The 26,645-nt window shown below is 37.7% G+C and overlaps 1 protein-coding gene across 5 annotated transcripts in view; it reads left to right on the top strand.

Annotated features, from left to right (window-relative positions):
• The first annotated feature begins 3,006 nt into the window (after positions 1-3,006).
• The window catches only part of aplp2 (amyloid beta (A4) precursor-like protein 2), a 57,355-nt gene continuing 33,716 nt past the window's right edge, over positions 3,007-26,645 (top strand). For 2 of the 5 annotated variants that reach the window (XM_058386908.1, XM_058386906.1), the window contains exons 1-2: positions 3,009-3,277; positions 26,029-26,202. In XM_058386908.1, the coding sequence (XP_058242891.1) occupies positions 3,206-3,277; positions 26,029-26,202 (246 nt within the window). In that variant the 5' untranslated portion in view covers positions 3,009-3,205. Of the gene's footprint in view, positions 3,278-26,028; positions 26,203-26,645 lie in introns of all 5 variants that reach the window. The other 3 variants (XM_058386909.1, XM_058386907.1, XM_058386910.1) reach the window with 2 other exon arrangements.

Raw genomic sequence — 26,645 nt, 5'->3', positions numbered from 1 at the left:
CTCATCAGGCAGCCCAGGGAAAGAATATATACTTGTCATCATCATTTATGCCACCAGGTACCCCAAGGCAGTCCCACTTTGAAAGTCTTGGAACATCACAAACAAGCTCATGCTCCTTTTCAGCAGGGCTAGAATACCCAAAGACATCCTCACCGACCAAGGTATGCCATACCTAACTGAGGCAAATTCCAGTGTAGCCTCAGCGACTCCCTCCACCCTGCATGTAAACATAAAGATGACAGCTATGTGTAATATCTACACTGTCTACAAGGAGGTAATGGGGATCTGTTGTGAGAACTTCAACTGGTGGTCAAGGCAGCTTTCATACTCTCATTCCACTCACCTCCAGGCGACAAGACAGACCATTCTGGTCTGGGTCTCCTCTAAACCATACCAGAGGTACAAGTCCTAGAGAACTGAATAGGGTATCATATGTGGCCCTGATAAAGAAGCTCAGCCTTGCTTGGTGCAGCCACCATATATCTTCCCAAGTAATGGTTCTACTAATCAAAGCAGCTCACAGTTAGTTGATTTACACTTTTCCTCATCCAACTTCACAAATTAAGGAATCAGAGTCTTTCGGTCAGACGGTCTTTCCTTTCCTTCTTTGTGGATTTGGACCACATTAGGTGTGGTAATGTGCCAGACCTGCCTGTCTGCAGCAAACCAGCAATTTCCTGGTGTTTCAGCCAATCAATGCCCCTTGCAAACTTGGGGGTTTGTATTTTGGACCTGACTGGCATTTGACTCCTTTTTGTTTGACTCCTTATTGAGTGTTATTTAACTGTTGAAGGAGCTGTGAAGAAAAAACAAAAACTACAGTCAGTGATCTCACCAACAACTTGCAACAAGGCAGGGATAAAGGGATAATCCACTCATAATGGTAGCAACAGAATTAATTCAAAAGTTTACAGGAACATTTTGTCTGAAAGATTTACAAAGAAATGCATCCAACATCACGCAGCAACATAGTTGCCCAAGGCACACTGCCAGCACAACACAGGACTTCATCCATGGGAATAAAAGGTTATAAACTGGCCAAGTAAATCACCAGACCTTAACCCAACTGGGCATGCATTTTACCTCAAGAGGGGACTAAAGGTAGAAACCACTCAAAACAACTGAAAGAATCTGTGGTCATCACAAAAGTTGAATGCAACAGTTTGGTAATGTCAGTGGGTTGCCAGTGTGATGCCATATAAAGCAATATGTAACCAAATATTATTTACTTTAACACACTTTATCTGTTCCTGTACTTACCTAAGTAATTAAAAATTGGATGGGATGCCACCAACATTGCCATGATCTACACAATATACACTGACTATGCTTAACATTATGGCCTAATATTGTGTTGGTCCCCCTTTTGCTGCCAAAACAGCCCTGATCCGTCATGCACTGTGTATTCTGACACCTTTCTACCAGAACCAGCATTAAGTTCTTCAGCAATTTGAGCAACAGTAGTTCATCTGTTGGCTCAGACCACACGGGCCAGCTTTTGCTCCCCACGTGCATCGATGTGCCTTGGCCGCCCATGATGCTGTCGCCGGTTTACCACTGTTCCTTCCTTGGTTGATTTTTGATAGATACTGACCACTGCAGACCGGGAACACTCCACAAGAGCTGCAGTTTTGGAGATGCTCTGATCCAGTCATCTAGCCATCACAATTTGGCCCTTGTCAAACTCGCTCAAATACTTACTCTTGCCCATTTTTTCCTGCTTCTAACACATCACCTTTGAGGACAAAATATTCACTTGCTGCCTAATATATCCCATCAACTAACAGGTGCCATGATGAGGAGATAATCAGTGTTATTCACTTCACCTGTCAGTGCTCATAATGTTATGGCTGATCAGTGTACATCAGCCATAACATTAAAACCACCTACCTAATAATGAGTAGATCCCCCTTATGCCCCTGGACCACCCTAACCAATAGTCAATAGATATCGTGGAAAGCTGTGTGTGACTCCTAAAATCTAACTATTGAAAGGTAAAATCTGACATAATACAGATTTCAAGATATTTAACATATAAAACTGCAGTCACAATGAGCATTAGCTCACCTGTTTTTTAGGTGTCAACACTCCATGTGAGGTAAATGTCAGATAGTCAGGTGATTCCGCACAGTGACCGCTCGTGCAGATTTTTAAAAATTACTGTCAAAATGAGTTCTATATAGAATGAGATCTACTCCAGATATTCAGATCACAGTAATGACGTCTAGAACATGTTAATTCATTCTGCGACATTTCATCTGCTATTGAGCACATCTCTTTTGCTCTCACACAAATGCAGTTGCTCACGCGTGAATTGGCTGTTCTATTTTTTATTTATTTATTTTTTTTAAACGTGACCAGTTGTTCATACTTGGCACTGTAAATACCTACACAGTGTTTCTGCCACTAATGGAAAATTTGTTTTGTATCCCTCTCCTGATTGTTTCCTTACCACAATGACTAGGTGCTTTTTCAGCTCTTTTAAGAACCAAGGCTTTATCAGTATGCATTGTTAATAGCCAAAGAAACAGCTTTTAATGACTTGTGTTTATCTTATTTTATATTTGAGTTACAGATGCTGATTTGCAAGAGGTTCACACACACACACACACACACACACATGTTTAATGTGCTCCAGTCTAAAGTCATTTCTCACACTGAAGTTCTCATTTTCGAGATTTGGAAAATGGATTACATCTGGGTTTCTAAAATAAAATATTATTGTTCACATTAACATCTTATTTTTAATGGAACTCTCATACAGATATATTATAGCAACACTGACCACTCTCTGCTCGCTTGTTCTAGCTATATGTCTGCATAGACATCACAGAATGGATGACCTGTGTGCTGGGCAACATATGTTCTAAATTCCAAACATCTTTTTATGTCGTGATATCAACCTAAAACTTTACATGTTTTGAGCAATGACTTGATTTCCGGTAAAGTGCGAACTAGCCAGTAGAAGGCGCGCGCGGAGTGCTGGACACTGATTGGACGGGTGAACAGGAGACGGCGCAGTAGATTCCATGATCAGACAAACGCACACGCAGTGGCTGCTTTAGCTATATTCGCTGTTCGAGTGGAAAGAAAAACACTTTACGAGAGGATCGACGATTTAGCAAGGGGGCAGTTTAATAACTGCGGCAGCGTCGGCTGGTGACAGATCTTTTCAGCAGAGGTGAAGCGGGAAGCTGTTTGGAAGATGGGCTCAATCCCGGCTGTGTCTATTTTGATTTTGGGTATGGTTGTCCCTAGCCTGGCTGGATATATGGAGGTAGGCTATGACACGCAGATATTTAACCGACTGCGAACAGCAGAAAGATTTTTTTGTTGTTGTTAATGTATTGGCTGTTCTCGTAGTGCCTTCTTTAAAGCTTGATCATATTTCCTATTTTGATGGATTCCCTGAAAATGCGTTCAGTGACTTTAATTTCCCATATACGACACAGGCGTGTATTTTAGGTCAACCCATTGCCTGGATTTTTGGTTTAGATTACAGTGAGTTGTTTGTTTTTATTCATTTTCTGGATGAAAAAACAAAAACAACAACAACATGAAACGGTTTCATTATTTCTGAGGGTCAGATTAGTTTTCCCTTTGCAGTACTGATATTACATAAGGATGCAATATGTAAATAGACCCTCCATAACCAAAGGATAAATGTGCATTGCTTGTTGTGTGACTAGTCTCAGGTTTAATGTGGTTTATGGCACTTAACTAATGTAAATAATGTTTCTGACACCAAATAAATGTTAATTACTTTGCTGAAAGTAAGATAACCAGTATGCAATAGATATGTAATATGTTGCAAAGCATGTCACAGCATGTTAGATGTTAGGCAATATAATCACTGTATAGTATTTTGTCCATGTCAAGCTTCCCTATTCATCTATACAATATTTTGAGAATTAGGACCCATCCTGGATATGGAGTGAACCCTGTTAAGATAAATGATGTTCATTGTACTGCAATACTGAGCTGGTCACTGTCCCTCTTCATTGTGGTATTATGTAAGGTGTTTCCTGTCTATAGTTTCCTGCCTCACATTACGTCAAACAGAGTTGGACAAGGCCACAACCTTTGTTTTGCGATTATTAATCAATTAGTGAATCCTGAGTGTATGAAATCATAACCAGTTCTTATTACAAAAAACTATGAACTACAATACAGTCATTACCGAAAAAAAGATAGCTTTCACTTATAAAACACTGGATGTAGCATCTGATCAGATAATGTCTGTTTTGAAATATAAAACAAAAAATTCTGGAAAACAAACCCAGGTTGTTTTATATAAAAAACACACATTTATCTACAACACGAATTCTCAGCTTTTTCTCATTTCACATTCCCCACTTTTACATTATTAACAGTAAACTGGGAAATATGAAAACTGCAAGTCTAAAAATGTCAGCTATTTTTAAAACCTATTACACTCACACACACACACACACACACACACACACACACACACACACACGCGCGCACGCAAAAATCTCCAGCAGGGGGAGATATGAGGATTTGAACAGAGAAGATTTTGTGGAAAATATCTGAAGTTCATCAAAAAAAACCCATCCTCATTCCTGTCATATTTACAAGGTTTGATGATGGAATGATGTACATTTATATGTCTGCTAAGCTATTTCAAATCTTGAAGAGTAATACTACGAGGTGCTGCAGTTTTTGCCAAGACCACAACTTCATAGAGAAAGGACAAGTGGATTAGTCGATAAATAAAAAAAAAAAAAGTGTGGCCAAACATTTTAGCACTAAAATATAAGATACCTCTAATATTATTCTTTGATTAGAGTACCCTTTTTTATTTTTTATTTTAAAGTTTGTAGATGGAATGCGGTTGCAATATTTCAGCAACTCATTCAATATTGCAAGACATACTCTATATTGCCAAAAGTATTCGCTCACCTGCCTTGACTTGCATATGAACTTAAGTGACATCCCATTCCTAATCCATAGGGTTCAATATGACGTCGGTCCACCCTTTGCAGCTATAACAGCTTCAACTCTTCTGGGAAGGCTGTCCACAAGGTTTAGGAGTGTGTTTATGGGAATTTTTGACCATTCTTCCAGAAGTGCATTTGTGAGGTCACACACTGATGTTGGACGAGAAGGCCTGGCTCTCAGTCTCCGCTCTAATTCATCCCAAAGGTGTTCTATCGGGTTGAGGTCAGGACTCTGTGCAGGCCAGTCAAGTTCATCCACACCAGACTCTGTCATCCATGTCTTTATGGACCTTGCTTTGTGCACTGGTGCACAGTCATGTTGGAAGAGGAAGGGGCCAGCTCCAAACTGTTCCCACAAAGTTGGGAGCATGGAATTGTCCAAAATGTCTTGGTATGCTGAAGCATTCAGAGTTCCTTTCACTGGAACTAAGGGGCCAAGCCCAGCTCCTGAAAAACAACCCCACACCATAATCCCCCCTCCACCAAACTTTACACTTGGCACAATGCAGTCAGACAAGTACCGTTCTCCTGGCAACCGCCAAACCCAGACTCGTCCATCAGATTGCCAGATGGAGAAGCGCGATTCGTCACTCCAGAGAACGCGTCTCCACTGCTCTAGAGTCCAGTGGCGGCGTGCTTTACACCACTGCATCCGACGCTTTGCATTGCACTTGGTGATGTATGGCTTGGATGCAGCTGCTCGGCCATGGAAACCCATTTCATGAAGCTCTCTGCGCACTGTTCTTGAGCTAATCTGAAGGCCACATGAAGTTTGGAGGTCTGTAGCGATTGACTCTGCAGAAAGTTGGCGACCTCTTCGCACTATGCGCCTCAGCATCCGCTGACCCCGCTCCGTCAGTTTACGTGGCCTACCACTTTGTGGCTGAGTTGCTGTCGTTCCCAAACACTTCCACGTTCTTATAATACAGCTGACAGTTGACTGTGGAATATTTAGGAGCGAGGAAATTTCACGACTGGATTTGTTGCACAGGTGGCATCCTATCACAGTTCCACGCTGGAATTCACTGAGCTCCTGAGAGCGACCCATTCTTTCACAAATGTTTGTAAAAACAGTCTGCATGCCTAGGTGCTTGATTTTATACACCTGTGGCCATGGAAGTGATTGGAACACCTGATTCTGATTATTTGGATGGGTGAGCGAATACTTTTGGCAATATAGTGTATTTAGGGTAGACCCTTCACTAAAAGAAAAGTGTTTTTTTTTTTTTGTTAATCCTTAACTAAGTTAGTAAATGGATAATTCTGAAAAAAGATGTGGTGTTGTTATTAATAATAACACTAGTTGATAAACAGTCCTTGTGATTATAGATAAGGTTGGATGGCCTGTTCCAAAATATGTCAGTGTGTGTTTTACATTTGCTTAGTGTAACTTGTATCAAATGCAAAGGTATTTGCAGGGGTCAAGAAGCCTCCATTGACCAGTCCTTACCAGTGTACATGGAACAAAAAATATAAAAAGTTACAGATTTTCATTCAGCACAGCAGTTTTCAGCTTGATCAGCTTTATTGTTCGTGAGAAATAATTTCAATTTATTTTCTCCCTTTTTCAAGGTATATGTCCCAATCTTTGCATATCACTTCAGAATCTTTTCCCTTGGATGGATTTCCGTTTTTTTTTTTAATACTGTGCAGGCATTCTCGAAGTCCAGCTGTTTGAGTAAACCAGCTCTGCCACACTTGGATTGAGGCAGCCTTACTGTTCACAAATGTCAGCCATTTTCATAATTATTTAGTTTCACACTCTCTTGGGTATTTTGACACCAAATGTATATGGTTTGAGCCAAGGAACCAAATCAAAACAAACATGAATTTCTACCGTGCTTCTTATTTTTCAAGAAATGTGCTTATGTATGCAAAACTAGGAATAGTGCTTCCCCTGTGAAGTGTATGGGAAGTGGTAGCTCAGTGTTTAAGGCATTGGGCAACTGATTGGATGAATCTGCCTCAACCCTCAAGTGCTCAGATGTATAAAAGAAATGCATGTATGTCGCTCTGTATAAGGGTCGTCTGTGTGAATGTAAATATAATAGGGCCTGTAACAGAACCTGTCATTCTAGATTTGTAAAAATAGCTCAGTGACAACCCTGTCAAATCCCTGTCTGAATTATCTATACTAACTGCCTTCTACTGAGTTTTCAGACCTTATTTGGTTTTCTGATTGTATGTTATATGTGTAAAATATGTTTCTTGTGCCAAGTCATCCAGTCTATATCCTGCTTTTGTTTAACATCCCAATCTGTAGATTAAAATACTGCTTATATTTTGCATTTATTGTCAAAATGACAACTAATGAGTTGTAAATCAGTTGTACATTTCATGAGTTGTTTAAATTGAGTAAATTAAGCGCTGCCTGATTCGAATTGAATGAATATGAATACTGAAATAAATGATGGTAGCATCTGTTTGATAGTGAATTCATTATCCTGTCTCACTGTTAACCCTCTTAAGTGCCTGCTGAAGCTGATTGGCTGAGGATTGCCATCTTTTTCTTTTTTTATATATATACTAATTAGGTCATCATCAAACATACACTTGCAGATTAGCATATAGATGCAGTTTAACAAATTTCTGCTCATTCAGACTTACAGTTCCTGAGAAACGGTTGTCTGTCCATAGCTCTGCTGTCTCAGTATGACCATGTGTCAAACTTTGCTTTTGGCCTCTTGTTCTGTATCTGCCTTTCACGTTGTATGCAATTCCATGCCAGCAGTCATAAGTTACAGCTGTTTGAGTAAATTAGCATTGTGAAATGCCTGCTAAACATCTGATTAGCTGCTGGGGGCAATGTTTTTGAAGTGATTAATTGATTATAAAAATCCAGTTACATTTTATCAGATTGATGCAGCATACCAAATCTCAGCTCAAATGGATTTACAGAGTCTAAAAAACATCTATTCAATGACCATGCCACAACTCGAGCAAAGATACTCAAGTTTGGTTCAAATCCATATTATTAGATCAAATCAGAAATGTCAGCTTTTTGATTGAAGCAGTCCTACTTTCTTAGAATTGGATTGTTTACAAATGTCAGCATAGTTGGGTTAGTTACTGAAATTCACACAGTGAATAGTAGTAAAAGTAGTAGTGAATAGTAGTAATAAAATCCTTGAATTAGTTTACAAAAGTAAGTGCTGCATATTATGTAGATTTAGGTGGACAGAGGCAAATATTCCAAAGCAAGTTTTGTAATGAAATTTTGCTATACAGATTTTTTCCCCCAAAAGATATTCTTGCTTATGTTTGCACATGAATAGTGCCACCCATTGCATTACATAGCAATGTGTCTAACCAAGCTGAGCAGTTAAGTTTCATTGTGATTCTTAATGTTAGCCCTGTCAAATACCTGTTGATTGACCAATGGCACAAATGTCTGTATGTTTGAGATAATTATTGAATTTCAATAATTGCTGAGTATTTTGACACTGAATGAGTGAAGACTGGACATAAATCCAAGGATTAGTTCCCAGAAGTAGGCTTTGCATATTATGCAAATTAGCTTAAAGTCATAATGGGTGGAGCAAGCTGGATCTTGATGCTTTTTTGTTAGAGAGAACCCAAGGAATCAGTGGAAAAAAAGAAAATGTGTAGGAGTTGTAGTTCATGAGGACATAAAAGGCAAAACCCTGTGTGACTGAGCCACCATTAGGCTAATTTCACTTGCTTGAATGGCATAGGGTAGTGCTGTCTATTGGCTAAGTTTCATGCCTGTAAGATTTATGGTTTGGTCTGATGCAGATTTGTTTTAAAGCAGACAAATGAAAGATATTGCCACAAGCAGCAATTTCCAGGGGTCATATACAATGAGCAGATCGCACCACAGCTAGCTAGAACTCACCAGGTTACATAGAACACTAAGATAATTACAGACATACTATTAAAACTTTGTGGCTATAGCTTAATACTGAAACTGTAAAATGAGTGCTGTGATGTAATTGGCTGATTGCTGCAATGTTTATAACGTAAGGTACTCAATAGTAGAAATCCACTTACTAATGAGTACAACTACAGTGGAACAAATTTGAGGTTGATTCGATCTTATAGTCTGAGAAACTGTTATTTGTATCTAACCTTGTCCGAATTACAGTCTGTCTGTTTTCTTATCCAACTGCCATATTGAAGGAGTGCATCATGACCCAAACACACACACTGATTAAAATTATTTATCATTATCAGCATGACTATTGTTTTATTTTTCTGTCAAAGGCATGTATGTGGGGTAAGACTGCAGTCTATTTCCTTAATAGTATTTTTTTTTAATTTAGTTGCTATAACTCACACCGTTTTAACTTTTGACACGTAATTATATTTCCAAGTAGTTTTGCAATACTTATCAAGCTGAAATGTACAAAGAAATTTTCTGTGGTGCTACGGTGATACGCTTCGGTGGTTTATTTAGATTAAGCAGCTTTTAACCTAAGAGCTTCTTCTGTTAGAATGCTTAAAATAAGATGAATACAAAAATAAGATGCATGTAATTCAGCCTCATATAACTATACCATCCTTTCTGAGTATTATATGCATAATATAAACAATCTATGATACTCCTCCTCAAACATTCTTTTTAATAAGCACTGCATCCCTAGTGGGTGGTTTGCAAACATGAGATATTCATGTGCTGACTGTGTGACTGATGCATTTTCTGCAAATTAAATATTATCTATATTAATTAAATATAAACTACATCAAGCCATACAACCTCACTAAGTGCATTTATATACTATAAGTCCACAATACAATTTCTGTACAAAACAGTATCAGAATTCCCAGTAACAAGCCATATTAATGCCAGAAGCATAACAGCATACATCAGCTGAACATCACGGCATTACGGTACTATGCACTTAGCTTAATTGAAGTCAAGCATCAATAAAAATAGTGCAGTTCTAGTTAGTTAATATGAATGCACAGACCATGTTGCGGAAGGTACGTGAACTAATAAATTGCTAAGTAAACTTAACAAACTAAATGCATTTCTTGAAATGTGTGTAAGTTTTAAATTATGAATGTGTGCAAGTTTAGAATTATGCTCCATCTCATTAGAATTGCTTGACATGTGGCTGGGGTAAGAAGATTAACATTAATAGCTCTCCCAGAGGCCAAATTGAAATAGGCCAAAAAATATTAATTATTAGGGGGTCAAAGGATGGACTGATTGGTTGATGGCAGTCATGTTTTTTTTTTTGTTTTTTTGTTCTTTTTTAAGTAACCAGATCATCAGACATTCCACATGCAGATTAACGATGAAGTCTTGACCACATCCTTGTGAATGACCTTTAGAAAAGTGCTGTGTAACATATTTCAGGTTTTATTAGAACTGTACATATAAATTAGGTTCTCTCTCAGTAGGTTTGATTGGTGCGTGACAGCCATATTATAATTTAAAAATGTCAACATAATTTAATAGCTTTTCATAGTAGCATGTTTATAGCTTTTATATAGTAACTTTTTCCATAGTTTTTAACAACTATGGAGGGTCACACTTTGCTGAGTAGTTTGACAAAAAATGTGAAACATGACAAAAAATTCTAGCTTCTTAAAAGTATGTTTTACATATTCATCTCCTGGGGATACTTTATTCTCCTGTGATTCTTTTTTTTTTCTTTTCTTTTTTTTGGCCTGAAACTCTCAAACAGCATTGAGATACCTTGATACCAGCTTTTGGTTGTTCAGCATCAGGTGATATCCACAAATCCTTGCTTGTCTGTCTGCCTAAGTGTTTAACTGAAGTTCAAGTCACCATTTTGCCTTGTGTGGAATGCTAATAAGACAAACTGCCCAAACACTTATTGTTGAGTTTTTTCCCCTCATCAATAAAATAATGATGATGTATGCAAAAGGGTAATATACTGGTGTAGAGAGAATGAGAGATTAGCTGTGTAACAGCTGTGGAGACAGAACCAGAATTAGGCTTTGCTAGAATCTGTGGAGACACAGTGTCCACACAAAAAAAGAGAAAAGGTGAAAGGTTTTAGACTGGAATAAACAATTTTCCTTGTATTTATCTTCTTTATAGGCAAAAAATTAATTCTAGACAAAATAGACATTGATGTTATCAACTGTTCACTGATGAAGCGCTAAGTGCGAAAATGTTTGTGGCAATTGCAATCCTAATGCTATTATAGCAAAACTGTTTATCAATTACAGTCCAAAGCCATCTTTATAGTTTCTAAGTGGTCCCATGCAAAGTAATCTCATGTATCTTTAGGCTGTCCATGTGGGGCCATATGCAGCAGCAGGCCATACAGTACTCCAGCCAGACGTAGGGCATCAGGATGACTGGTATCTCAAGAGTGGCATGTGTAACTAGACAGAGAGTGAAAAAGGGTAAGAGAGACAGATTATTAGGCATGCTTATTGTCATGTAATGGTTAAGGACAGTGTACACTGTATGAGTGCAAGCAGGGACTCTTGGAAAATTGACAAGACTAGGTATGACAGCATAACTAAAGGGGAGAGCAAGAAGGTAACACAGACAGTAGGGCCCCCTGGGACATAAAGTGGCCAGCCACTTCATCATCAACAAACCTTAGTGAACGTGTGAGAGTAGGGGGATGACAATATCCAAACATCCCAGGTTAACTAAAACAGTCCATGCCCATGAGCTCTCCAGATCTGTTCCTTTACTTAAGAAAAAAATAGCAACAAAATGCATAACTAAACACATTTTTCAGTTTTTAATCTGGACCTGAATATTGTCCTGAACATTACTTGGCAGTCTCAATCAAACCTTAACCCAAATGAACATGCAGTCCACCTTCTGAATTCTTCCTCCTGATAAGAAAAAAAACCCCAGTTTTTAACAGTTTGACTTTAACAGTTACTTTAACAGATGTAAACATTTTCTGTAGTAGTTAACATCATTTTAGAGAAATTTTGGGTCACTCTTCTTTATCACATTGCTTCAGGTTTTTGTTGTTTGATGGCATTTGTTTTTGTTCTCTCTTAAGGTCCCACTGCAGTATGTCAATGGAACTGAGGTCTTTGACTTGTTTTTTTTCTTAAGCAATTCAGATGTCAATTTGCTTGTGTGCTTGGGATAAATGTCCTGTTACAAAATGCAATCTCAGCCCAGCCTAAGCTGCTGGACGGATGGACACTTGAATTTCAAATTGTTTGGAGATGGCCTTATAACCCTTCCCAAATCGATAAGCAGCAACAGTTGCTTCTCTGCAGTTATGACCGATGTCCTTTAGTCATGACAAGATTTAGACACACACAGAACACCACACTGCCAAATTCCTGCTTTTATAGATGTAGTCACACTTCTTGATGAATAACTAAACTGTGCATTTCATTACTAACACCTAGCTGCTAATTACTCTCTAAATAACTGGAAGAAGGAACCTATCTCATTTCTCAATATTGGTTTACCAATTGGGGATAAATGTGTACATGGTGAAATCTGCTTTTTTCTTTTTTCCTTTGTTGTCACCTGAGGATATTTGTTTATAGAAGTTGGCGAGGACTTGATTAAAGCATAAAATCGAAGAAGGGTTTATTTTTTACCCTTGACACACACACACACACACACACACACACACACAGATCAGCCATACCATTCACCCCACCTGCCTAATATTGTGTGTAATATATATGTATCTATGAATGCATGTGTTTGTATATTTTAGAGCACTTTGGATAAAAGTATGATATATCAAATATATCATGTCCAAAATAAGATTTGTCTTAATTGGGATCAGCCAAATGTCCTCACAAGGTTATTTATCATGTTGTTTTTATTATTATTATCCTGTGGACATTTTGTCCCAACAAAGTGATAAATGTATTCACACAGAGGCTGTGTTCTTTGGCTCTTTGTCACTTTCGAGCAGGGGAGTGGATTTGAAATTCACAACAGCATGGAGAAACCCAGTCTCAAGGACAGAATATCACCCCAAGCCATCTGTACATTTTGTACACCGTCTTGTCTGCATGGCTCATTAACACTCCATTTTTCTCTCTACAGTGATTCACAACAAGCACTGATCACACACTGGCAACTAGTGACAGTTCCAGACTGAGGTTAAACTTATTGATGAACTCTCATTTGAAATTCTGAGAAAGGCATGTTGAAGCCGTTTAGTAAGGCTTTCTGTTCCAATGAAACTGAACTTTAGGCCTTGGTACTAAACGCATTTGGCCAAAACCCAGCACTGCTTTATCACCCGGAGAACAATATCCTGAAGCGTTGTAGTGGTGGACTGTTGAGTTACCTTTGGCCTCCTAGTTCTCTGACCAATGCTCTAATTCTCTAACTTCATAGTTGTGCCTTATTCTTATGTTTGCCTCTGCCACTAGGTCTGAAGAATTAGTCAAGAATTAGTGGTTGAATTCTTTGTAGTGTTTATATTTGAATCATCATTGTAATCAGCAGCTGATCTGATTAAATTTTGGTATTGATTCAGCTTCATAACAAGGTCAAATGTCTGAATGTGTGTCTTTTTTTTTCCCCAATAGCTTCTTCCCTGCTTGAAGCATATTTTAAGGGTTTCACAATGCTGTTTAGGAGTTTCTGTAACAAACTCTGGGTTCTTCTCTAACAAGCATATTCATATCGAGATACTGTGACATTTTGTTGCAAACAGGGTGTGATGAGCAACCTAGCCTAGTGAGAAAAGGAGAGAGGGCCCTTTAGCTGTAAAGTTGAACTAAGCCATACCTTTCAAGCTTCAACCAGTGTGTGAGAGATGTTGCAAGAAGAAATAGGGATTGGAAAAAGTGTTAATTATTTTAAATGATTTTATGTAATAGATTTAAAAGTGTAAATCCAGTGGAGTCTTTGAACTGTGTGAGAACAGGGCAGATTTAATTGAGTCTCAGGTGCAGACTGGTGATTCCTGGAGCAGAGAAGAGGATCACTGTCTATATTTGTTCGTAACATCTGGCCTAGTTATGTCTGGAATGTAATCCTCTCACAGCAATGTGGATGCTAAGAGTGGATAAAGAGAACTAAGGTTGCCTGCTCAGTCTCACGACCTGAACTTAGAACATTGACAGAACAAAACGGAGAGTGAGGTGAAGAATGCGGCAGAACAAGAGATTAACTATTTGAGGCTAGATTGGTTAAAGCAGTAAAGCAGATTACACAACAAGGCAAGGGCATGGAGCCTTGGAGAGTACATGGAGGGATACTTGTGAGAACAGACATGAAAGACTGCATTCAAAATGAAAACACTTAATAAAGTATTGTGTTGGATAGTGTAAACAGGAAGTGGAACTTCATCATTGCTAGGGCTAGGCAAGAAAATCATCCCTGTTTACATTTTTATCTTGAGTGTGTAGCACAGGCAATTACTTGTGGTCTGGCCTATCCTAAAATTTCAGTAAAATATTGGAATTAGATGTTTCCATATTAAATATTTGTGCCTATATTATTAATCAGCATTTTTTCACCTGCAGTATTTCACTGCAGTCTACACAGATATTTCACAGTATTTCACTACACAGAAAATCTATTTTAACGCCCCTGATACAGCACTAATACAGCTGCATTGATCCACTGCTTCTCCGGGATCTTATGACAGATTCAAGTACACCGTGTTTTTAATGGGAGCAAAGATTAAAGCTCATTGGACAGCCGGCATTTAGTACATCCTTTTGGGTCTTGTCCAGGTACACAGCTTCACATTGAGTCTGAGGGGGTAGGGGAAAAAATTGTAATGTTTATTGGACAGCATATTCTTCACATGTACCAATCTGATTTCTGCATATAATTACTAGGAGACCCCTGAAAGGGGTCAAACTACATAACTGCCAATCACTGACATGGCAGTGACCATGACTGACATCTCACAGACTGACAAACATATTTGGAGTTAATCAGACTCAATGACTGCTCAAAGCCGTAGCATTTTGTCAGTAACCGAGCCCATAACATGATATAACTACTAAAGCTTGGTGTTGTAAATATACAGTGGTGTATATTTGCTTTTTTGTTTGTCTGTCTTGATTGCTAGTTGCCACTGAAATTGAAGCAGAGCTAGTTAGTTAGCAGCTTAGCAAGGAGGCATTGCTAAGTTTGTCTGATTTTGGAAGTCTTTTGACTTATGAGGAGAGACTGAGAAATGAAAGAGACCAGACCAATAGGTACATGTGAATAGCCACCTCTTGCTCACCTCTGCTGCTGTTAGTCTTTATTTAAAGCTCTGATGATATAACAGTAAACAACTAATCTGTTCTTTTCTAGGTCACAAATAAGTAGCATTTTGCAAGCAACTCAAAAATATTATTTTAAAGAAACAATTTTATTATTAAACAAAGGATTAACAAGAAACGATGCCTCCTTTAGTTACATTTACGACCAAGTTAGATGTTGCCTTTAGTGCTAGAGGCTAGATTTCCGTAGATTGTCCATAGCCTTTATAAGTCATGTGTCATAGCTTCTAGACTCTTAATTTTGCTTGAGGCTATATGACACATGACTTATAAACTAAAAATTCACTAGATATTAGAGTATCCTTGTAACAGGCAGTTTGAGTTTGGACAATATACAGTCCTGCAGTGTGCAGTCTAGGAGTCTGTTTTGAGTGGTTTTAGTCATACATTTGTTATTCACCATTGCCAGGTTTTAGAAATGTTTTCAGACCAACTACATTAAAAAAAAAAAAAACCCTGAAATTACTCCAAAAATTTTGGCCATAGGAAAAGAGAGATGACATCTCAGTCTTTGTGTGGGATGCAAGGTCAGCATGTGCACACATTTCTGATATATGGATATTAACCACTCTATAAACCTCCTTTCCCTCTCCCATTCTTTGCAATATCTTTTGGGAAAAAATGGCCCTTTAAATCATAAACACAATTTTGCACTTAGACGTTTTGTCTTTTCGTGTGATTTCCTGCCCCAGTGAGCCTGTTACCGCTTGTAGATGTAAGAATTCCTTTATAGAGCTAAACGGGTCAGCGATGATGACAATAATGTTCCTTATAAAACTCATAGTTTACAATTCCCAACTGTAAAACTACAAAAAATAGTTGTTAATAATCATCATATGAATACAGAGATTAACATGCCCTGGAGTTATTGTACTTTCAAAGATTTCACCACAGATGTGGAAAAAATTTGATCCATAACCTGAGATGAATGTTACTGTTACCAAATGACATGATTGCTATGTAAAAGTCAGAGACTAATACAGCACTTGGCTGTGTAACTCTAAAATCAAAGAAAGTGCCCGCTTAACTCTGAATTCCCACTCTGGAAGTTCCTCTCAACTTTGTGTTCAGCTGATGCTGTGAAATCGACATGGTCACTCATGTTCAACAGTAAATAAAAGACCACTATAATACTTCAAGTTTACAGCAGTAGACACATTAGTTGGTTAAATCGATAACACTGGCCATACAGTTTACTGGTTTGAGAAAGTGAATTCATCATAAATTTAGCCTAGCAGGCTAGCTTGTTGCAAACAAAACGCAAATTTCAGGAAGTGTTTTTACACACTTTGTAACTCAAGTTAAATGCAGAAATACAGTTTGTTGCCTAATGTCTGGACACACCAAGTATTGCAACACTAATTGTGTACTGTGTGTATGGATGTGTGGGTGTGTTTGTATATGCAAAAATTTGTAAGGTTTCCTTCTGATGAGTTTTCCATGCAAACCATGTTTTGTAAGCATTAGAAAGGTGCACAGTCAATCCTGTGTCAATTTAACTTCACTGCAGGTCCATAGGGTCATTGCTTTGCCTTTTGCCTGCAATAAAGGGGGTTTGAAATGAGTGAAATCTTCCAGATTTTACCCTGATTTCAACATTTTCTTTTTTTACATGCCAATTACAATTTATTGCTTTATTTATTAAATTCATCAAATATAACTGTGCAGTAACCGCTTATCCTTTTGGGTTATGGGGAACCTGGAGCCTTGGGACACAGGGCAAGGTATACCCTGGACAGGATGGCAGTCTATATGCATGGCACATATCACATCTCGCACACATTCACACACTAAGGACAGTTTAGAGATCTCAGTCAGCCTACAGTGCATGTCTTTGGACAGGGGGGGAGGAAACCGGAGTACAGAGAGCATGCCCCAACACTCTTGTCATTGTATCTCTTTTACTGTGTGTGTGTGAGCTGTGAGTCAACTAGGATGTTCCTTCCTAACATGCCCAGTCAGAGGAGATGATTACTCCTTTGTTTGTTACTCATCACATCTCATTCTCTGTGCGTCACTTCGATTGTGCTGTAATGGAGTGATTGGTTCCGCTGTGATTTCTAGCAGAACTGTGTATCAGATTTGAAATTTCACACTCCTGCCTTTGCCAGATTAGTGAGAGCACAGACAGCCATTTGAGCTGGCCTTTGGTTTAAAGAGCAGGCTCTGTATAACTTCACAAGATCTATTTTCACTTTTAGAAGGAACAAGGGTAGAATGTCCTGACTGTCCACACTGTAAATATGAATGTACATGCACTAATTCTGTCTGCTGGCAAAGTGACTGGATATGAGATAATGTACAGTGGGTTAAAAAATGCATTTTGTTCTGAAAATGTTTGAATTGTTTTATATAGGGGTGGAAATAAAAGTGGGAAAAAGAGAGAAATTCTTTGAAACTAATCTGCCATTTATTAGTTCTGCTTTATAATAATACAAACATTTCTTTTTCAAATAACATGAATCAGTAAAAATATGATTATTTAACATCAAGGTCACGGAGGAATTAGAAGAAACTTTGTCTTTCTGGTCTCTAGGCAAAGTCTAGCAGCAGCAACACATACAAAAAGAAAGCTTTTAATACATATATAAGAATTTTTTTTTTTAAAGAACACACATGCACACTCACGTGCACACATTTTTAAGTTATTACTTTACAGTACACTACCTGATTTCCTGAAGGAGGAAAAAAGACAGAACAAATAACAGGAGACAGTATTTTGAAAAAGATTAGTGTGTGTGTGTGTGTGTGTGTGTGTGTGTTATTGAGGCCACTGTCCTATTTGCTATCTATGGCACAAACAACAACTTTGTATGAAGTCTTTGTATTCCATCAAACCAGAGTTTCTCCAAACTATTCCCCCACATCAATACGCATTCCAGCAGCACTACAGCCCACTTAATCTTTCACAAACCTATTCACTTTCACATCACACATCAACTCCTACTATTCTAGCTGAATTCACAGAAACATAAACGAGTGTTGTTCATGTACTTGTACAGTACACAAAATATGTTTCATAGACAGGATAATCCCTCATTTTGTATTTGTCAGTTGGCTTATTTGCCATTTTTATTATGGAAAAAAAGGAATACTAACGGTCATTTTGCCATATTATTGAGTAATAACTCATTCCAGCTTACTCTGAACTACAGAGCTCTATGCATAAAGGGCTGGCAGGTCTGATACAGTAGCATTTTCCATCTAGTCTCTACCCCACAGCCTTAGCCATGCCTTCACAGTTTAAATGCCTTTGTTCTAAAGGAATTTCATAATACCTCCAATGTGATTTCCTCCCTTCATTCCACAGCAGTGCTTTTAATTTCTTAGCGATGTGCTGAACACTAAATACTGCCACACAGCCTCTCTCAGCTTAATACTGTAACACTGTTCCTGTGTTTATTCTCTTCCATTCCCTCTATCAGTAGTTTTGTTCAAAGGAAAAACTGATAACTGGAACTTGGGGTAAAATGAGACACTTTTTCAAGATTTTAACTTTCAAAGAAAGTGTGACACATCCATGAATACATCTCAGTAGAGGTATGCAGAGGGAGTCACAGTGGAAATGCCAGCTGCAGATTGTGTGAAGTATCTGCTGTGTGGTGTTAGCAATGCGGATTTGTTAAACAGGAAAACACATCCTGTCATTTTGGTGTTGGACCTAAATCCGAACCTGTACCAACAAAACGTATACAGCAGTTTGAATATTGGTTGACAGAAGAGGATGCAACGTTATAAGAATCTAAATGACCCGTAATAAGAACAGTGAAGTAAAATTGAATGCTTGGAAAAACCTAAAGCAATTATCCAAAGTATTGTGCAGGAGTCAGTGGAAGGTGATGCCAGACAAATTATAGTGCAGTATTGCCATCTTCAAATGTGGTGTAAACAGCAAATTCATCATACCTGGCAATTTGCTGCTTATAATATATAATTAATATATAATTTTATATAGTTTTTATTTCTAGTTTATCCGTCTATCTACATTTCTAGTACAGTGAAAAGCTAAAACATTCTCTGTGCATTCATGCATACTGTACAACCCCCTTAGACAGAAATAACAGGTTGCTCAAGCTTTTTATTTTGTAGCCAGCTAGCTTTCTGTTCTTGTTTTTGGAATCCAACAACTTTTCATTGCAGAATGCTTTTAGATATATTCCTAGTCTGTCTTACATGTACAGAATGTTTAAGATGATGTTCAAGACAGGGGTCTGTGAGGAGCATTTCAAAAACTTTGTCCCGTTCTACAGATTTGCTGCCATTTACTGGAATATGTTATTCCTTGTCCCTGTCCCTCCACTGCTGCTACAGAACCTGAATGTATATCAGCTCTACACCCATGCTTAACAGTTGGCAAGGTGATCTTCCAGAATGCTCCTAGTTAATTTGGATGTTGCTTTGCATACTTTTGACATTGACCTTTTGTGATGAGGTTGTGGGTAAGGTGACCCTCTGGTGACTCTTGCAAGCAGATCATCTTTGTGTGTACAAGGGTGAAGCATCACTCCTGTCTTCTGATCTGGATTTAGTTTTACCGAGTTTACAGACTGCACTCTCTGAGAGTTTTCTTGGTCTTTTCAGATTTCCACAATTCTCCTGATCTAGCATTTCTAAACAACTTCTAAAGAATTATGGTACTTCTCTGTACTTGCAAATTCCAATCTGGCATTTCGATTCTTCCTGCTAAGGAGTGTTTTGCCTCTTGTGGTATGGCCTCTATAAAATTTTCCTTAAAATTATAAATTATTATACCTTCACCCATGCCCTGTGAAAGTTGTTGATGTCACTGACTGTGGTTTTAGGGTTTTTCTCACAATGTTTCTGCCACCAACTGCTGTTGTTTTCCTTGGCTGATTTGTTTCATGTCTGGTTGTTAGTACAGCAGTGTGTTTTTCTTTTTTGTTTGTTTGTTTTTTTCCTTTTTCAGGACATTATAGATTGTTGCATTCGCTATGCCCAGTGCTTGTGTAATGGCTCCGGTCAATGTTTCTTCTTTTTACAGAAGCAAACTGAGTTGCTTTTCCCCAGTAGACAGCTCTCTTCATCTTGGTTTATCCTTTTTAGCAACAAATGCATCAAAGGAGAAGCCCATGTCTCAAACCAAGAGTAGCTTCAGAGCTTTGAATTGTCCTCAATCAATCTGGACACAATCAAACAGGTCAAAAAAAAAAAAACAACTCCTGTCAGGCTTGCCATGTCCTAAGCTGCGTAATACATCTAGATGAAAATATCAGGAAATGAAAGCTGATATTCTGATATATTGTCTTAGTCAACTTCAGTGTTGGGGAAAGTTACTTTTAAAAGTAATGCGTCACAATATTGTGTTACTCCTTAAAATAATGAGAGTATTTCCATCGCAGAAACGTAAACCTCTGACCTGCCATGTCTGTTTCTGAAGCGTGTTATCGCACACGCAAGAGTGCACATGTGCGCCACTAATGACAATAAATTTCATTCAGTAAAGACATAACGGTTAATTGAAAAGTAACTCGCTTTAATTTACAAAAAAAGTAATTCAAATATTAATGTGTAAATTCATGAAGTAATCCGTTTCTTTACTTGTTACTTCATAAAAGTAATTTGATTACGTAACGCACGTTACTTGTAAAGTGTTACCCCAACACTGGTCATCTTTTGATCTCAAACCCGTGTTCTGTGTTTATTCTATGCCTTTCATTTACACATACTGAGCTGTGCTGCCATTCCATTACTTTCTAAGAGCAAAGGCACTGCATTTATGCTGGTATTCTTAGATCCTCTGTGGTTTTGGTTCATCTAGCTAATCTGGTGGGAAATGCCTGCTTTAGACCTTCATATGGGTGAAAAGGGTAAAATGATTGTGACATACGTTTGCTAAGCATCATTTCTTGAGATCACTCTGAGCTTGGAAGTTGTGAGAGCTTAAACCTGTAGGTGCTGTGCACAGAGGGACACAGTAGTACTCATATTTCTTCATTTGTCTCCGAAATGATTCTGATTATGTTAAGAAGGATAAACAACACTGACGTAAACACTGTGACTTGAAACTGGAGAAATGCACAAGGATGATGCATTTTCTTTTTTGAAACTGTGCAAGTAGCCCAGTGACCAAAACTATTCTAGGAACTATACTAAGATGTTACATACAGTAATGTATAATAAGTCTTTGCCCTTCTATAGTATCTGTAATACGTATAGTAGTAATCTTGAGGCATAAAAGCCATCAGTAAATTGCTGAAGTAAAAATTGTTCAATCAGTAAAGCCAAAGAACGAGAGAGACTGAAAAGAAAGAGAAAGATTGATGAAAGGGAACAATACACACAAAGGGATAGAGTATTTTACCACCCTTTGGTTTGACTGTGATTTACATGAGTTGCGTGCCTTTATCCTGAGATCTTATTCTTTCCTTTCTCTGTTTTCTCTCTGTCTGGTTGCTGTACTTTTGATGGTCCAGACTCTGTCAGTCAGTAATGAGCCTGGGGGATGTCAGAAGTTTTTGTCCCCCTGTGTGTGCATTTCTCCCTGGGTTTTTACTTTTGCTTTAGAAATCATGTAACTATCAAATATGATGCCATTTAAAATTAATGTTGTATGTTTTAAACACAGCAGTACTAAAACATGTTTCCCCAAGTAGTTCTTTCGCTAAATGGTCTCCGGTCATAACATACTGTACATTTGCCATAGCTATGAGACTCTGTTGACAAAGTCATATATGCACACAATATAATAAGACAATACATCGTCACACATGGTGAGCCGAGACAGATACAAGAGATGCAAGCAATTGCAGTTCAACTGTTTTTATACAGATCAAGGCAAAGTTATCAAAACACAGGCCAAGGTCAGGAAACACTAGGCAAAACCAAACATGTAAATAGAAAGACAGGCAACCAGTCAAAACCGGAATAGTGGAGTGAAAACAATGAGCGTTACTTCGCAACTGGCTGAATGTTTGTGGTCTGTTGTGATGCTGTGATTTCTGGGAATTGTAGTTCGGAGTAGCTATGTTTGTAGGCCATGGTGTGTTCTGGGAAGTGGAGTTAGTGGTCCTAACACATTCGTACAGTTTATTAAAAAAAAAAAAGGGAAAAATAGTTATTAAATTAAAAGCCTAATATAGAGAAACTATAAAGCTATGAAACTATGAACATAAATATTAAAAACAATGACTGCACATTAATTCATAATTCTTTCATATGAAACATTTAAAGCAGGGGTTTTTTTTGTTAATGTCCAGGGAGGTGGGTAAGAGACCAGGGATAAGAATGGGCTAATGTATGGACTTTTTTCTAACCTGCTGTGTTGGTCCACCTTTTAGGTAGCATTAGATAGTGTTAAATATAGTCCTGATTCTATTCTACATTCCAGACCTGTGAAAGATATTGTGAACAGATGTAACCATTACGAAGGGCTTTATATATCTAGATAGCAAATGGAAAGGCAATTGCTTATTTTACATTTGTTCATTCACCGAATGCTTTCATCCAGAGCAACTTTCAGAAAAGGAAGTTCAAGCAAATTGATGTATCAAGCAGAGGTGCAAAGTTCACAGAGTAGTGGTGTAAATGAAGATTTTATTTATTTATTTAGGCTTTTTATTGGGGAGAAGATAGGGCATAGTTAAGAGTTCATGAAAGAGGTAGATTTTATAAGATATTAACAGATTCTGCTATCTAGATTGGGGTGGGAAGTTCATTTCACTCCTGAAAGACAATCAGTTTGAAGGTTCTGGACCTCATGCCTCGCTGAGTAGGCATCACCAAAGTGTCTGTTGTTAACTGATTACAGGATGTGGGAGTGATGTGTGATTGCAGGAGGGTGTGATGTGGGTTCTTTTGGATTGGTTGAAAACAAGGTGTGCTGCTGCATTCTGAAGCAGCTGAAGGGGTTTGTTGCAGAAGGATGGGAGACCAGGAGCAGTGCATTGCAGTAGTCCAATTTAATTCAAGATAACAAGAGCATGTAGTAGCTTTGTGGCATGATCAGTTGATAGGGTCTGATTTTCTTGATGTTAAACAGAATGAACATAAAGGGCCATGCAGACATGTGGCCTGCAGAAAAGTTCATGTGCTCATTGAAAGTCACCCCAAGGTTTCTTGCGGTCCTGGTTGACTTGAGTTTGGTTGGGTCTAGCTGTATAGTGATGATGTGGCTGATTGAGGGAATGGAATTGATGATGAGAAGCTCAGTTTTTGCAAGAGGAGGTGTGTATATATATATATATATATATATATATATATATATATATATATATATATATATATATATATATATATATATATATATATATATAATGTATGTATATATGTATATGTATATATGTATATGTATATGTATATATATATATATATATATATATATATATATATGTATATGTATATGTATATGTATATGTATATATATATATATATATATATATATATATATATATATATATATATATATATATATATGTGTATATATATGTATATGTATATATGTGTGTGTGTGTACTGTTCCTCAGTGTAACACTGAAAACAACACAGCAGATATAGATATAATGAGAAACTATAGTGGTTATTGTATGTTAATAACTTACTAAAAGCTGTTTTTAACACCTCCTATGTTTGCTGTATGCTTAAAGTAATAAACAGCGTCAGTGAGGCTGAGTTTACATTTTTGCTTGCCTTTTTCCCTTTAATCTTCCTCACAGTCCAGACTGGAATCAGTTTAGCTTTAATGAAAGACTGGGTGGAGCTGCTTCCTGTTTGAGTTAAAAAGAAAATGAGTGATACAATAAACGAGTGGATTCTATCTGCAGAAAGGCCAGACGGGAATACTTTGTGTATACAGTGGATATAAAAAGTCTATGCAGCCCTGTCAGATTTGCAGGTTTTTATGATGTAAAGAATGAACCCAAGCTAAGTAATGCTATAACATTTTGTGTGATATAACAGCCAACATTATTCAAAATGTTTAGGGGAAAAAAATTTAGTTGATAAGAGTCTACCAAAATATCATGTTGACTCTGCAATTTTCTTCCATTTTTCCTCACAAAAATGCTTCAGCTCTACCGTATTGGCAGGGGATCTCCTCTGCACAGCCATTTTTAAGTAATTTTAAAGATTAGTGAAAATATGAAAAAATCTGTGTTTAAAAAAAGGTAATCTTTCAAAACATCTGTGATTGAAATCACTGTTTCCTGCTCTATTTTCTGGATTTTTTTACTGTTTACAAAAACAAAACTGGGAAGTTGACCTCTTGTGTTGCTTTAGCACATGCTAGAAGTTGCTGGAAAGACTTGTCATGTCCTAATGCACATACTTACATTCACGCACACTTTCAGTTAATAAAAAAGGATGAATTTAGTGAAGAGTGTAAAAGGCAGCTAACTCCGTGTAACTCTGTTTGTGTTCATGATATTGTGGGTCAAAGAAAGAACTTCCCTTCTTGTTTGTGTTCTTCTTCTTCTTTTTCTTCTTCTTGTTATTATTGTAATAACTAGATGCTGGAAGTCCATGGCAGTCCCTAGAATCATACGATAAAACGTGTGAAATTTGGTGCACTGATAAGTCATTTAATTGGCCATAAACGTAATTTTACCTGAATGCCCCTAGTTTCACAACTGGAACAAAGTTGAATCATTTGATGAAGGAACAAATTTATTCCCCTTCCCCCCTCTACTGTATTGGATTTTCTTCCATTCTGACTTTTTGGGCAAAAAAGTTGTCACAGCCTCCAGGTCTTATTCAGATTTTTACCAAATTTGGTTCAGATGATCTACAGAATAATCTCTACAAAAATTATGAGAAGGTTTTTTGACATTCACATTTTGGACTGTAATACACAAATAGATTTGATGCTGAAGCTGCAGTACAGGAAGTGAGCCCATATCTTCAAAACGGCTTAGCAAATCAATATGAAACCTGAGAGTGCTTTTTGGGATGGCATGCACAGGCGCCCTAAAATTCTCATGCAGGTTGAGCGCTTGATTTCTGACACAATGCTGAGTCATATCAATAGAAAAATTCATCCACCAAAATTTATGCAAAACAGGAAGTTTGGCAATATCTCATCAAAACTTTTTTGTGGTTTTGATTGAAAAATGACGTATACTCATCAAACCAAAACCATATAAAAAAAACCCTATATAATATATGCTTATAGATCCACAGCAATTTGAAAAATCTAGTTGACCAAGCATGTACAGCATATAAACAGCACAAATACTCTTCTGCTAGAACACACACCCACACACACAATGAGCTCTAAAACCTGATATTTTACCCAATGGTTTGTCTAATTTAATTTTTTTATTACTGTAATGAATTTAATTTGTTGCAATTTAATCAGTCATTATAATTGCTAATTATTTAGCATTATAAAGTGTGATGACACTGCATAAAACACATGACTCACAGGAATTCACACTAAACACTGTTTGAACTGCACTTGAAAAGGAAAATAAGAGTGAACAGATGTTCACCCATACCAAAACTGTAACAATAAAACTCCTGTATTAATAAAAAAAACAAGCTCTGTATAAGCAGTGAAAATATTTCAGTCAGTAAAATAATAAAATAAAGCTTTCATAACTCCTAAAGCGCTCGACTGCTTGACTGCCACTTTGAAGTCATGTATTGCTTTTGAAAACTGTAATGTAATATGGCAGGCCTTGACTATGCAATAACCCAAGAAATGTCTGCTGAAAGCTATGTTGAGAGATGTTTGTCTGGTTTGTCCTGAGGGAGGACCCTCATTCAACCCCATGGTGGTGCTGTGTGGTGCTTGACCCCTGTGTAGCTACTTGCAGCTATATTAGGGATTTGTGATCAGAGTTTTTTCTCTGTCTAAAGAGTAATGATTAGAGAGACATGATTTTGTATTTAACACATCTGTGTCCGTTTTCTCCATTTCTCTCATTCTGCGCAGGCACTGGCAGCTAATCAAGGGACCGGCTTTGCAGTGGCAGAGCCTCAGGTGGCCATGTATTGTGGGAAACTCAACATGCATGTCAACATCCAGACAGGCCAATGGGAGCCGGACCCTTCTGGAACCAAGAGCTGCATTAGAAAGAAGGAGGGTGTGCTGGAATACTGCCAGGAGGTGAGACAGTTGTTCAGTCTTAATGCTCTGTAGGAATACTACTATAGCATGGAGTGCTGGGAAAAGTTATACACAAGTTATCCTCCAGTTATACACTTGTGTAGTGTAGATTGGGTTTGAGGAAAACATAACTGCTGCTATATGTCATAAAAGGCTCTCAGTACTTATTAAAGTGTATTGCTAGTTATTGTAAGTCACTTATGTTTATTTTTGTCTGTCCGTTGCAAATATGAGGCAAGAATACACTCACTGACAATACAGAGGCTCTTTCTTTCTTCTCTCTCTCTCTTTCTCTCTCTCTCTCTCCCTCTCCCACATTGCATCAGTTTGGTATCATTTATCACTCTGTACTCTATAATTTATTCTCTATAGCCCTACTATCACATCATCTTATTTGTCAAAATGAAAAGATTAGTTTTCAATAACAGCATGGCTTTATCAGT

The sequence above is a fragment of the Hemibagrus wyckioides genome, linkage group LG04 (assembly GCF_019097595.1).
Source record: "Hemibagrus wyckioides isolate EC202008001 linkage group LG04, SWU_Hwy_1.0, whole genome shotgun sequence".
In the NCBI taxonomy this organism is placed as follows: Eukaryota; Metazoa; Chordata; class Actinopteri; order Siluriformes; family Bagridae; genus Hemibagrus; species Hemibagrus wyckioides.
This window is presented reverse-complemented; position numbering and strand designations above follow the sequence as displayed.